The sequence below is a fragment of the Brienomyrus brachyistius genome, chromosome 23 (assembly GCF_023856365.1).
Source record: "Brienomyrus brachyistius isolate T26 chromosome 23, BBRACH_0.4, whole genome shotgun sequence".
Lineage (NCBI taxonomy): Eukaryota > Metazoa > Chordata > Actinopteri > Osteoglossiformes > Mormyridae > Brienomyrus > Brienomyrus brachyistius.
Genome location: NC_064555.1, coordinates 2646564 through 2661219, shown reverse-complemented (window position 1 = coordinate 2661219; position 14656 = coordinate 2646564). Strand labels below are relative to the sequence as shown.

Here is a 14656-nt window from a genome sequence, read left to right as displayed (position 1 = left end):
CAAAGACATCTGTTCTTTTTAAATATCGAAAAAAAACAAGCACAGCTATTAAAAGCTAATAAGGTCTCTGTCTTTTAACATAAAACAGTTTTATTAGAAAGTGGCAGAATGTCGTTTGTAAATCGTAAGCATAAGGAAAACGGGCAAAAGCAGCAACTTCGATCTCTTCACTGTAATGGTTTAGGAATAACTGTCCAAAACCCCCCGGTAAATTGGCTTAATGAGTTTGCTTTGAAACCAGTCGTAGTCCCATCTACGCACTGTTAACTACGATAACAGCACCTTTTAAAACCATAGCTTAATAATTAAAATAGTACATCAGTTGTCATGGAATATGTACAGAAATATATGCAAGCAGAGTATATCCAAAAACGTATTTCTTGGAAATGTCCATTCAGCACACAGTAATCACGTTAGAATGGAAAATGTTCTTAGAGACATACAGCAGATGAACGGGAATATTAAATATTTTGAGATGTGAGCAGTCCTGGTCCATACAACAATGGTTACGATCCTATTTACACCAGCAACCGGAATTTGCCGTAGACGGAAGAGGCTACACGTCCTTCGGGCTCATTATTAATAGATAATGGACTTCTGTTGTCTCTGAAGGATTCGCTCTTTTTGAACGAATCTTTCAAGTAAACTAAATGATCTCGGTAATGTTCGTTTCGTTCAGTTGATTTAATGAGAATCAGTCTCTTTCACCACCCATTGGTGTGATGATGTAAGGACCACTGGGTAATCTAATTCAGTGTTTCTCAAACCAGTCCTCGGGGACCCCCCACGTTTTTAATCTCCCCCAACTCCCAGGCAAGTGGAATAGAGCCCAGAGGACTGGTTTGAGAAACACTGGTCCAAATAACAGTGAGTACAACATATAATAAAATGCATGCTACATTCATATATAAACACATAATTAATTTAACATTAAAATAACATTTAATTTTATTAAGCATCCAAAAATTATCCAACCCCCGCCCTCCCAGGAGTAAAAAACTGGGACATGTCAGCAGTGGACAAATGCGGAATCAACGAATGAATCAGTCAGTGGAACAAATCGATTCACTTAAAAAGAATCACCATGATTCAAGAGACACCTCCCTTCCTACCGACTTTCATCTAACAGCGAAGGTTTAGCTCCTTCACTTTCTGCGCCTGCGCAGTATCACGTTACCAAGCCAATGAAACCCCCTGTCTTCTGTGCCCATTTAAGACTGCTCCGAGTCTGTAAATACGCACAAACGGAGAGAATGTGGAAATGCAGAGCGGTGTGTTCCTTCAAGGCACTGGAAGCAGAGACACATTTCACTGTATCTTAATAATTACAAAATCAAAAGGCATGATATGTTCTATCGGCTTGTGGCTCAATCCTACTTCTTTTCAACTTAATGGCCACAAATGTGCCTGGTATATTCCGTTTAATTGTCCACGCCATACTCCACAGCAACGACGAGGCATGCCGTCAATCCAAGATGCCTCGAACTTGCATAGTGCTTTTCATCCACAATTCATTATCTTATGAATGTTTCGTTCTGTTCGGCCTTTTCATTTCCTTCAGACAAAAACAGTCCCTTGTTATGACATCTAGTGCTGCATAGAACAATCTAGTCACAAGGCAAGATAATTATGTAAACCAATGCATTTTACAGAAAAGTGTTACACGTATATTTTGTCTGATAATTCTGTTCTTCGATTACTCAGTATAATTAAAAAATAAATTAGAAAATATATTTTAATATATCGATTTTTTCCCTGCAGATATAGCGTTTTCAACTTATCTCAGCGTAAACTACTGTTCCCATAAGGCTTTTCGACAAGCTTCAAGTACGTCTCGTGCAGCACGCTCACCGTAAGTTAAAACTTTGTTCGTGCCTATAGAAACCAGTCAAGCTTATAAATACACAGGTTTAGCCTATCCCTGCGACGCATGTTTGGTGTATAAATTACACTTCAGGTAGGTGCCACTTCATGCCATCACCATGTGAGTATTGAACAGGTCGCAGTATAGGCTAGTCCCAGGAATCAGGGCACACCTTCATTCTCTGGTGCGTTTTCATCGTAGTTTACAGGTAATGCCGCTCGCACTTTTCGTTTCTCCTTAAATCTACCGGAGCGGGAAACTTTTAGGTTCCTCCGCGAGCTCTTTTCACTGAACTGGGACTCTTCACTCGTGTCCTCGCTGACTTGACCAGCCTGCTGCTGAGGTGTCTGGTTCACATCCTCTTGTGAGCCCTTGGCCCTTGGCTCCAGATCAGAGTCCTGTTTCTGGAGGACTGCTGCCTCTTTGGAACCAACGCTGGCTTTCCGCTTGGTTGTTATGGATCTCCACCAAGGATTCTTCGATGACATGGCGTCTCTTAAATCTGTTATATTAAACATTATCGATTGTCATATAGTTATAAAGTTAAAAAAAACATAAATACAATGCAGAACTTTTTACACAACACATAATCCATGAACGTTGTAGTGCGCGTGAGACTTGAGGGACAAAGGTCATTTTAAGGAAATAATGAGAAAGCGAAATGTTCCCTGCAAGTTCCCACTGACATTGACCAATATTACTCTTCTGTATCCTGTAGCGAGGATTTTAAAATCAAGCTGTGATATGAGAATACTGCGGTAAACGGTAATAATGCTAATATTCATATACATCGTTACGTTTCACAGGAGATCTCCATCATTTTTACGTCAGGTGACCTCACTGCACGTTACAACGTTACTACAGGGGCAACACTGCATTAATATTTTATACGCCCGTTAAAAGTGCAGGCTTAGCTATACTATTTTGCGTTCGCAAACCTTTTTTGCAATTTAAGTCCAGCATTAGTACACGCATTTGCACATTGACAAACACAGCTGAGTCATCGAATAGGTAAACTCACATTCCCTTTGGACATTTTCCCACGTGCACGTATTAGGGGAAAAAAAGCTGGAAGGATACTAACTTTTCAACTTGTATAGGTACAGCTATAATGTCGGGTTTTAGAAGTAGCGTTAAGCGAGCAGGGCACGTGCTTTATCGATCCGCCAGTCGAATAATTTTAAGTACCTGAATACGCAGCATGCTGCAGAAAGTGTAGGTCGCTATCCAAGTATTGTTCACGTAAGGATGAAATACACCACCCGTGTATTTATCAGACTCGTACAGGGTAAGAAAGAAATACAGTATCAAGCGTAGGAAGGAGAGCAGTTTTCCGGTCTCGCCATGGCGATATACACTATTTCCCCCACACCTGTCCGCAGTCACTCACCTGGTCTGACCAGTCTCAAGGACGGCAATGCAGTATTATATACCAGCAGCTTGAAGACAAATGTTACACCAACACTCAGCGCTGATTTATTTATTCAGCTAATTTACTTCGAATAAAGTTTCCATCTCAGATCTGTAACAAGGACAAAAATCATTCTCTATGAAAGTATATACGTTGAATATATAAAATATGTCATTCATAAAGTTAGCTTAATCCTACCAAAACTGAGTGAATTTAAATTAAAGTTGACCGCCCAAAACCATCATCTTTCTGGAACCCGCTGCGAAAGGCAACTAAGGGAAGAGTCAGCGCTATTTACCAGAGCAGCGCAATATTCCCCCGAGGATCTCATTGGCTGATCGCATACCTGTGCTGGCTCATGATTGGTCCGTTGCACAGGTGATCTGAACTGGGCTGGGAAAGTGAAGGGGGGGGGGTACCTGGCGATACACTGCGCACCTTTTTCCCACAATGAAACAATGTCTAAGCTCATACTTAAACACTGTACACAAGCGCATCCCGCCCTCAGCCGCAGTCGGGTAAACCTTTCAAATCGTAAGGTTTGTTTAACAAAAGCAGCTCAGTACGTCATGCTAAGCAACGAAATAAGACTCATGCTTCACCAGTACAACTACATATTATGATGATGATTATTATTATTATTATTACTGTAATTATTGTTATTACTAATAAATCATCCAATTAAACTAATAATAATAATGTATCTATCTTTCTGTCTATCTGGGAAACGAATCATGACAAATAATCGATTCACAAATTTATAGTATGCTACTTTTTTTCGTAGTCAAAGATTAAAAAAATTGTAGAATACAAAATAAAATTTCTGTAGCGCTTATTCGGGTTTCCGTGTATTCATTGAGTAGGTTTGTGTACTACACAGCAGTCTGTCTTACCTGCGTGCCTTGGTATCGGGGCCTTATCTTTGCCCGATCTCGTGATTCACACACGAAATATTCCTTCAGCGGTTTACGTTCCAGATACTCAAGTTTGAGTTACGCTTGCAGATTAACGAAGTTATCACAGCTCGTCAGTTATTACAGTATTATTTCAGGATTCGCGCTATGTATCCTAAAGGATTTCTCAGCCTCCAGAGGGACTCATGTAAGCAAAGTTCAATATTTTTTGAATTGGAACATTTTTTTCCTTCACCAGGAATGAATCTTGCTTTTTGCACCTGCACTTTGACAGAAATGAAGCTCAGAGGACGGGACCAGCCCCCGACCGCCGTCGACACAGGTAAACAGCCTGAAGCACTTTCCTGTGGGCCCTGAAACTATAGGTCCGTCCTTCTCCCGACCGGTAATCGCATTCCCGAGAGGGAATGTGTCCAGTGCGACCCCTAGTGACTATGCTGGGTAGTGCCCTCTGTGGTGCTGGCAGGACAGGTGCTCATCGGAAAGATTGGTGGTCCCTGGTGAGTCGGATGTTGATGTTATTGACGGTACACCGAGTTACGTGTGACCTGGGCAGCAGAGTGGAGATAATGGCTGTTGCTGGGGGCGGAGTCTCGTTGCAGGGTCGCAGAGTTGGCTGCTTTTTTCCCGAGCGTGTGTCTCAGTCAGCAGCAGCGTGGTGTGAGTCCGCAGCTCCGCTGCTGGGAAACGTGACCAAGTGAACTCCGTCCGCTCTCTGCAGGGATCCGTCGTTCTGAGGACGGCTGTCTGCTATTTGGCGGCTCTTCAGAGGGCCACAGCTCAGGAACTTGCAGTCGGGTCAGTATTTAGGAATAAAAATAAAAACCAAGCTATCACCACTTCTTCCCAAAAATTCAGTGGAGATTTCAGTGGTTCCTCCTGCTTCCTGCTTTGCATGTTTTTAGAAAATACATGTTACCCTATGCCTGCTTCACACCACAAAGACCAACTGATGTGATTTAATGACCCGATTTATCGCTTTAACAGAGCAATTAAGGGATGAACCCCAGCAAAAATAAACGTCAGTTTCAGGCTGGGAGTTGTGCAGCCCTGCTCGCAGCTCATATTTTACTCCATCCCACATAATTCACAGTAAAACAAATGTGCTTGACTGCATTTTACAGCATTTAAAACACAAAAGCTACTTAACTGTTTACCCATTAAACTGGTTGGAAATTTTAATGGCACAGTTTAAGGTGATTATCTCACCCATGGGTACTAGGACTGGAGCCAACAATATCAGTGTACAAGTCGACAGTCTTAACAAAGATGCCGCATTAAAATTTGCTCTGTCTGCTCTTCTTCTGATGAAAAATTCTGAGGTTTATTCAGTCTAAAGGAAATTCAGTTCATACACAAACACACACATAACAAGCAGAGGAGTTGCAAGGGATTTTGGGCCCCATTAAATCATATCATATGGGGGTCCCCAGCCCAGACCAGTTAAAGCTCATCATTTGTTCCAAATATTTTCAATTCCATGGAATTGTCCTACCCCCTGACACACACACACACACACACACACACACCAGGTGCCCCTGACAACAAAATACAAAAACAAGAGTCATGTGTGTAATTGGTCAATATGAGTGCATTGTAACACTTTTAATAAATTAATCTGCAATTTATATATTACAATCTAATCTTAAATTCCTCACAAAAAATACTTCTCCATATGCTGATTCTGTAGAAAGCTCTCACCTTTGTATAACAAATACGACATTTTGAAAATTCTGGGAATAGAAAATAAGATATGTTATGAATGGGGTCTGATCATGAATATCCGGGTGATGGGCGGGGTCTGATCATGGATATCCGGGTGATGGACGGGTCTGATCATGGATATCCGGGTGATGGACGGGTCTGATCATGGATATCCGGGTGATGGACGGGGTCTGATTATGGATATCCGGGTGATGGACGGGGTCTGATCTTGGATATCCGGGTGATGGACGGGGTCTGATCATGGATATCCAGGTGATGGACGGGGTCTGATCATGGATATCCGGGTGATGGACGGGGTCTGATCATGGATATCCGGGTGATGGACGGGTCTGATCATGGATATCCGGGTGATGGACGGGGTCTGATCATGGATATCCGGGTGATGGACTGGTCTGATCATGGATATCCGGGTGATGGACGGGGTCTGATCATGGATATCCGGGTGATGGACGGGGTCTGATCATGGATATCCGGGTGATGGACTGGTCTGATCATGGATATCCGGGTGATGGACGGGGTCTGATCATGGATATCCGGGTGATGGACGGGTCTGATCATGGATATCCGGGTGATGGATACTTTTCTTTTCAATGTTTTTGGGGGACACTGCACAGGCATTTTCACTACAAACAGAAACAGTCTTTTGCACATTCTCCTTGAAATTTGTCTTACCTTTCAAAAAAATGTATGTTCATTGATATATGTGTGTGTGTGTGTGTGTGTGTGTGTGTGTACACAGCCATGGAAAAAATTAAGATACCACAGCACAATTTTTTGTTTAATTCACTTTTCAATTTATGGGTGTGCATCAGTGAATAGTATATATATATATATATATATATATATTTTTTTTTTTTGCAAACTGCAGCCTGGTTTTTCCTTGTTTCTCATTAATGAAGCGCTTCTTCCTTGCATTATGGGACTTCAGTCCTCTTCTCGGAGCCTGGTACAAACTAACCTAGCAGTGCACTTCCTACCCACACTTAATGTGTCCCATTCCTTTTGCAGGTCACTTGATGTCATCCACCGATTCATGAGAAACTGTCGGATAAGTTAACCGCCATCTCTGGCAGTAGAAGGTCACTTCTGCCCTCTGCCTGGCTGGTTTCTGGTCATTTCCAGTGTCTCCTGCTGCACCTTGCTGTCTGAGAAATTTTGAACCTGGACGCAACCTGCTGTTCAGCGTAGCCTCCTGCCAGCAGAACCAGGAGTTAACTTGGATTTAAAAATGCAGATTTGTTTAAAAACATCAAGTGATGTCTTAATTTTTTTCCACGGCTGTATGAAATATTGAGCTGAAACTGACACAGAGACTTACAACGGTGCTGAGATGAAAACGTCACACGACGATGTACAGATCGATTTCTTTACTGACAGCGTAGTCTGTCGTCTGGGTGAAAACATGGCTGTCATTTTCCATCCATCTAACTTTTTTTATGTGGCTGTCAAAGTAGCCAAAGCAGACAATATATTTAAAGCCCCACTATCTCAGAATGGCGATGCAGTATATCTGTCCCAATAATGATTGAAATCCGCACCAAATTCCCTTATGCAACCATACTTGCAGTTATTGAAAGCAGGACACCAGTTTTTTATATACAGGACAGAATGTTTTGCTCATTATTTGTACTGTAGACAAACAGAACCTGACAAGGTACATATATTTGTTAGAAAAAAATTTCCATCTCTCATTATACAGCATAATGTCAGTAATCAATGCTGAATATGTATTTCTGGCAGCTTTTTAAACGTTAAACTTGGCTGAAGAGGAAGAATAACATGGAATTCTGTGAACTGTTTTTTTTTTTTTTTTTGTTTTGTCTTTAAATATCAGTGGGCTTCAGCCACAGATGCTGACCTGATCCTGTGCTGCCACCTGTGCTGACGGCCGGCATGTTCCGGAAGAGTTACCGCACGTCAGCAAGGGTGGAGAAGCGAGGATCGATCGGCCAGCTCAGTGCAACCGCAGGAACGCGACCAAAGTGCTCACGAAAAAGCAGAGGCGGAGATTTCAGGTCCAGAAAGTACAAATCCAGGTCAGGATTTTGTTTCAACCAACCGGTTGAGTATAAAGAGTCACAGTCACAGAGTACTCAACTGGCTGGTTGAAACAAAATCCTGGTCTGGATCTGTACTCTCTGGATATGAAATCCCCACCTCTATGAAAAAGACCCTGGCAATCAAAGCTCTTAACCCGTGTGAGAGGAGATGCCGTCACCCCCGACAGTCAATTTGATGCTGTAACATCCACGCAACAGAGGAGGGCGCCGCCCACTGAGCATGTCACAGATTGTCGTGGGGGTCCACGGGGCGCGTGGTGGGCGGGTGTCTCCTTTGGGGAGACGCGCACACTTCCTTCTAGAACAGGATGTCTTCATTCTCGATCAGCAGCTGGATGACGAGCTTCTGGTACCGCATGTCGTTTAACGTCGCCAGCGTGCTCTGGTCAGGGGGCCGCATCAGCGTTGGTCCGAACACTATGCCCAGGTTCTCTGCGTTCATTAAGTTGTCCTTCTCAAACGAGGTCACTCTGTGGGACAAGGACAGCGGCTGAGCACCCGACGGCCAAACACACTTGGGGGCGTGACATTTTTAAGCCGGGGGGGGGGGGGGGTGTGCACATCACATCTCCCAGTGTGTCACCCCTCTGCTTTTCAAAACATCCTCAGATGGACTTTTCCTAATGAACTTCAAAATTAATTTCAAGCCTGACTGATACACATCGCTTAAATCATAATTGGAAATTTCCAGATCTCCAGGCGGCCCGTGCTGGTGGTTATGCCATTCTCACCTCTTCAGGTGCGTAACCAGGAAGCGCAGCGTCTCGTAGTGTGCAGGTGGGAGTAACAGCAGTCCATCATGGATGGCCTCCAGTCTGGCGTCTGGGTCGGTGATCTCTACAACGGGGAGCGTGCCAGTAAGACCAGGGCCTCCGCAAAGTGTCCCTTACTCGGAAGGCTAAAAAGGGATAAAATTCAGGCGATCCATGTGGACGGCTTTGAGTAGGACCCGGCGGTGCCTTACTTGCAGCCTGTATGAAGCGGGAATACAGGTCGTACGTGATGATGGGGATGGGCAGGTCCCGGAGGTACAGTTTCAGGGCGCCGGCGATGATGTTGATGTCTGCGTAGGTGTCCTCACTGATGTCCGCTTTGTCGCCATCTGTAGGGGCCACCAGAGACACAGAGGAAAATCCCCTCTAACTTCTGAACCTCACAGCTGCAGAGCCTCGAGTCACCCCCCCCCGTCACTAACTTAATACCGACCCGCAGACTGGTTCTGAGCACGGGTCCAATCTGGCGATTCCTACCTCGATCGAAGGCCAGCTTCACGTCTTCGATGTGGTCCGTGAACCCGGACACTCTGTACAGCCCCTCGGACTGCAGCCCTGTGCGCAGACAGGCATGTGTTCACCCTCCACCGGTTCCCATGACAACTACCCCCCCCCCCCCACATGGTGCATGATTATGGTGCGTGCTCATCTTCATTGCGGTTTTGAAGCACTATATTTTACAAAGAAACAAACGTAGAACATTGGCAGTTTAACAAGTTTAAATATGATTCTATGCTATAGTTCCAGTTGACAGTGCATACTGAAAAGTAATTAAAATGTATCTGGAAATGAATATTTCCAAGCATGTTATACTGGAGCAGTAGCTGCTTTCATACTCATCCTCCAGCTAAATGTCAGTGCTACGATGCTTCTTAGAACTCAGGAAAAAAAGCCCCCCTAGTCTAGCTCTTGCATGAGACAGTACGGAATCTAAGCGGAGTCTGAATCTGATTGGTTCTGCCCTGCTGCTGTCGACCTCGGAGGCGGATGGAGCAAGCAGAGGGGCGGAGCCTCACCTCGCCGCTCGATCTCGCGGATGCACATGTCCACCACCATGGGCCTTGGTGTGTTATGGGCCTTGACCAGGGTGGTGAGGTCACAGCTGAAGACTTTCTTGATCCGCCGCAGGTCAGGCTGGCAGTCCGATGGTACCAGCCTGGAACACTGCTTGTGGACATTCAGGCCGCAGTCTGGCCGGGAAAAAGAGAGAGAAACAAACTGGGTCGGGTTCCGTTACGGGTCGCCCACCACGTGGCAGAGTGGCTTTGGCGGAGTCCTTCTGGACTCTGCTCTTTGACCTTCAGTTAGCATGCTCAACAGCCGGAGAATCTTAAAGGCTTTCGAACGAGGTTTTTTTCTATTATAATGTCTAAGATTGATATTCCCCATTTATACACACATGAAGTATATTCTCATCTCATCTAGTGTCATAACACAGCTGGAGGGCATATTTCTCCAGTAACATGACAGTAGCCAATAATCACTAAGCCTTAAATCAGGGACTTTATAGGGTTGGGGGGGCAGAAAATGTAGCTGGAGGTAAAACATGAGAGAGATACAGAAGGTGAGATATGAACCATGTCAGTGCCGTCGTCTTGGCCCAGCGAGGCTGCGGAGGGCGAATACCTGCTGGTCTGGTTTCAGTGCCAGCGGGAGATAGTCCAGGGGGGAGTATAAAGTGTGTGGGGGGGGGGGGGGGGGGCAGAAACTCACAGTTGGGAGACTGCTGTTCTCTGGCTGGAGCCGCCAGCAAATGTCCCCACAATGAGATAAACACCATGATTTCAGTCCCCACAAGAGGAAACTCAATTGTATTAAAATCTGTAACTGCAACCAAAAGACTAAAAATGCCAAAAAGCTTGTATTTTGTTTGGTTACTTATGGTTAAGGTTAGGGCTGGGTGGGGTTAAGGTCAGCGTTGTTGGGATTAGGGTTTTGCCCACAGAAATGAATGGATGGTCCCCATAAAGATATGAATACAAATGTGTGTGCGTGTCCGTGCCCTACAATGGACTGGAACCCCCTCTAAGATGTCCTCTGCCTTATGCCCTGCCCATGCTGGGATAGGCTCCAGCCCCCCCCCCCCAGATTCTGTCCTGGATAAATTGTCTGGGAATATGAATGGATCATTACTACACATATTTTCTGGGCCATAGTGATTATTCTATGTAAATGAATGTGCTGTGGGAGCCGGCAGTTATTGTTTGTGGAATTTCACCCACTGGGGACTGTTACACTCTTTTCTTCAAATTATACATGTCAGCCTGCTCAGAATTATAAAGGGATCTTTCCAATTAGAAAAATGAACTGAGCAAAATGATGCGAAAGCAAATCGAAGCACTGGAGCCAGGAGAGGAAGGGAGAGGACAACAGCCCCCCCCTCCCCACACCCCCAGTCAGATTTAGAAACCGCCGTCATGTGACCCTCTCTGACATGCTGCGTCTGTACCCCCACCCCCGAGGCTGCAGTGGCTTGACGTGCTCAGCAGAGATGAAGGCAGCCACCTGGAGGAAAAAGCCGCCTCATCGACTTCAAGCCCGTCTCCAAAATTCAGCTTAGACACGAACAGCCCAGACTGCACCTGAACGACGAGGAGTCCTGACATTTTGTAGGAACCGGTGCTGTTTCTACAGACATATTTGTGTGGCAGACTGTCCAGAGGTAGTCTAATTTTAGAACTACCGCCCTCTAGCTGCTCGTTAAAAGCCATGCCTTAATTATCTAAATGAACTGTTCACTTTTTCTGTGAACATTTTGGTGGCAGGCTTTGTCAAGTTTCAGTCTGAATTTTTCTAAATCTTTCTCAAAAACACCACAACCAGTACTGGTTCTATATCCATTGAATGGCAGATTACCCACAAACCCTTGCTTCATCCACTCTCCGAGGTACTGGGAGGCGTGTTACTGACAAGTTCACAGCAAACAATGCAGTGAGAATACCTGGTTCTTCTGGACTGATCTGGACTATGATAATGGGACCAGGAAAAGTTCTGCAGTACAAATTTCACACCACCAGGTTCTACTGATCTGGACCATCCATCCATCCATCCATCCATCCATCTATCCATCCATCCATCCTCTAAAGGACTATCCTGGTCGGAGCTTATCTCAGTAAGCACAAGGAATAAGGTTGGATGCACCCAGGACAAGATGTCATGACCCATGAAAACGGTACTAGTTCTGTAGTATAGATCTTACATGTGAGATGAACCATGCACCAGATTGTGAGCTGTGTGAGAGATGTGAGTGAGAGCGGGCGGTGAGCTCAGCACGGCAGGCGAGTGGAGCGTTACCTGAACAGCGCAGCCCCTGGGCGATTAGGCCCCACATGAAGTTGGCACAGTACTCACACCAGTGAGGCCCACGGAAGGTGTGCGTCTGCGGGGTTAGGGGAGGGAGGGGGGCAGACAGGGGGCGCCAGTGAGGAACAGACAGGGGGCGCCAGTGAGGAACAGACAGGGGGTGACGCTGAGAAACGACGGTTAACGAGGAAGGAGAAAATTCTCCAGGAGAAAGTCACAAATGATAAAAACAGGATATGAGAAACCCTCAGCATGTTCTAACGCACGGGAACATGTTACGGTTCACGTGCGTTCATTTGAGAACCTTTGAAACATGCACAGTTCCACTCATATCCACCAATGACTGAACGAGTCTTTGCGCAATGTGGTTATGGATTAAAAACCACATCGTTGGAGACCTGATCAGTTGGGCATTGCAGTTAGACCATTGAACAGAGGCCTGCTGTGTGTATCCCCTCTGGGCTGTGGATTTTTGATAAGCAAATTAATAATAATGGAGGAGAATAATTCCACTTAGCCCTGAGCTGTGTAGGTATTAATTGCTGTAAACCCAGCTGTGAGTCATGGACAGTCAGACAGGATCGCTGAGCCACGTGTAATTCAATAACCCCCCCCCCCCCTCCAGGGGAGGTGACCAGAGTGCGGGCCAAAACCAGAGAAAACTCACAGGGAGCGTGCCAGGGATCTGCTGATTAGGTGACCTGCTGGCTGAAACCAAGTACCACACAGTACAGGCAGTATTCACTGTACTCACACAGTGCACAGGCAGTACTCACTGTATTCATACAATGCAGAAACAGTATGCACTGTACTCATACAGTATAAATTCAGTACTCACTGTACTCACATATTGTACATACGATACTCACTGCACTTACACAGCACACATTCAGTACTCACTGTATTCACAGAATACACAGGCAGTTGACAGTATATGAGCAGAGGACACATTCAGTTCTCACTGCATTTGCACGGTGCACACTGAGTACTCCTTGTACTCAAACAGTACACACATCAGAACTCACTACTCACCTTGAAATTGTGAACTTTGTCGTAGCTGTGGTGCTTCTCCTGGTCTCGCAGAGTAGCCCGTGGTCCCAGCAAGGGTGGAGATGAGATCTGTGGAAAGGCCAAGAGTTTCGTGGATCCTCTGACCCCCCAGGTCCTAGGGCTCTGGAACAGGAGTCTCCTCCATCCAGCCCCACGGCCAATCAGACACACACCTACAGTCTGCTTGTTGAAAACCAGGAATCTCACATCATGAAGGCCTCTATAGTCGAGCCGGAAGTCTATCGGGGGACAGGCGCAAATCTCCCCACGGCTGCCGGCAAAACCTTCTAAGAGCTTCACATGTCTAGATGAGACGGCAGAGAGATTCTTTTACAACTGAGCACTGTCACAGCCAGTGGCAGGGGCTTCCCTGAGCCGAGTCTGAGGCTGTCCCTACACCAGAGGGCCTCTTCTGTCAGCTCAGAGACATCTGCAAGCTGGGTTCCGTGTTTCTCTTGCAGCCTAGTGGGACATTAAACGTCTACCCCACAGCACCAAGCTGCCTGAGCCAGTGAAGCCCAAGATCAGAGATGGCATAGGGGAGACGACGTGGGGGTGGCGGAAAGGTCCAGAGAGCAGCATGGGCTGGCAGAGAGAGAGGGGCCCAGACGAGGGAATAGGGAACCGTGCCAGGAGCAAGACAGGTACAGTCAGGTTTGATGCCTGCATTTTATCGCTGAACTGAACAGTACACTTACAGGACTGAGGGTGAGTCACACGCACCGAAAGCCGGCTGGATCGCCCCGGGAGACTTTCGGAATGCCGGCACACCCCCACCCCGGGATTCCCAAAGCCAGTGCGGTTACCAGGGAAACGTATCGCTGAAATGCCAACCTGGCGGGCAGCTAACAGTGACAACCAAAACCACCCTGAGAATTTCCACCCAGTAGAACCGCCGGAACAGCACAGCCCGGTATCATGTGGGCGACTGTCAGGATGCGGGGGGGGGGGGGGGTTAGGGGTTCAGTCCAGCTTCTACAGTTAATCTTTAACTAGTAACTGATTTACACCATAAACACCCAAGATAAATTAGTATTCATTATCCATAAGACAAACAGAGACATTTATTACTGAAGGTTGAAATTCCACAAGGACAAAAGCTCCCCCCACACACACCAGTGGGGTACTGTGACCCCAGACACTCATGTAAGATTTTGTGTTTCTGTAACAAATCATTATAATATTATTTGTGTGTACATAATGACCTTTAATTAAAAAGTTGCCCACATGAGAGTTTTGTCGATTATTCCGTATGTGATTCTGCCCGTTAATCCTTCCCGAGAACCTTTCACTTTATCTTATTTATTTTATCTTATTTACAGTCACCAAGTCGCAGGTTCCCAGGAGTTCTGGCGTGTGTGTGTGTGTGTGTGTGCACACGTGTGTGCGTGACTCCCTTGTGCTACGCTGGTGAGCCTCAGCCCCCCGAGGACTTCCCCTCTCCAGCCGCGACCTGCCAGGTGAAATCGTAAGCTATGTGGGACAGGTATGCTTTGGAGTCCCAGGGAACCCCCCCCCCCCCCCCCCCCCAAATAGCATGACGAAACTCATCCGGG

At 46.0% G+C, this 14656-nt stretch overlaps 2 protein-coding genes across 9 annotated transcripts in view; both read right to left on the bottom strand.

Moving 5' to 3' along the window:
- Window positions 1-2025: 2025 nt before the first annotated feature.
- On the bottom strand, window positions 2026-2352 carry LOC125719302 (proline-rich protein 15). Its single transcript, XM_048993959.1, has one exon. It carries the CDS (start codon window positions 2350-2352, stop codon window positions 2026-2028), a length of 327 nt encoding a protein of 108 aa, XP_048849916.1.
- A 3427-nt stretch (window positions 2353-5779) lies between these two features.
- Window positions 5780-14656, bottom strand: part of LOC125719289 (beta-chimaerin-like) — a 29833-nt gene continuing 20956 nt past the window's right edge. For 3 of the 8 annotated variants that reach the window (XM_048993938.1, XM_048993939.1, XM_048993937.1), the window contains 7 exons: window positions 13083-13169; window positions 12042-12126; window positions 9764-9937; window positions 9225-9302; window positions 8939-9076; window positions 8706-8811; window positions 5780-8444 (listed from right to left, as the gene is read on the bottom strand). In XM_048993938.1, coding sequence (XP_048849895.1) covers window positions 8273-8444; window positions 8706-8811; window positions 8939-9076; window positions 9225-9302; window positions 9764-9937; window positions 12042-12126; window positions 13083-13169 — 840 coding nt within the window. In that variant the 3' untranslated portion in view covers window positions 5780-8272. The remainder of the gene's footprint in view (window positions 8445-8705; window positions 8812-8938; window positions 9077-9224; window positions 9303-9763; window positions 9938-12041; window positions 12127-13082; window positions 13170-14656) is intronic. The other 5 variants (XR_007385062.1, XR_007385059.1, XR_007385060.1 and 2 more) reach the window with 5 other exon arrangements.

Coding starts and splice junctions, on each gene's coding strand:
- LOC125719302 (XM_048993959.1), bottom strand. CDS start 2,352: ATGTCATCGAAGAATCCTTGGTGGAGATCCATAACAACCAAGCGGAAA.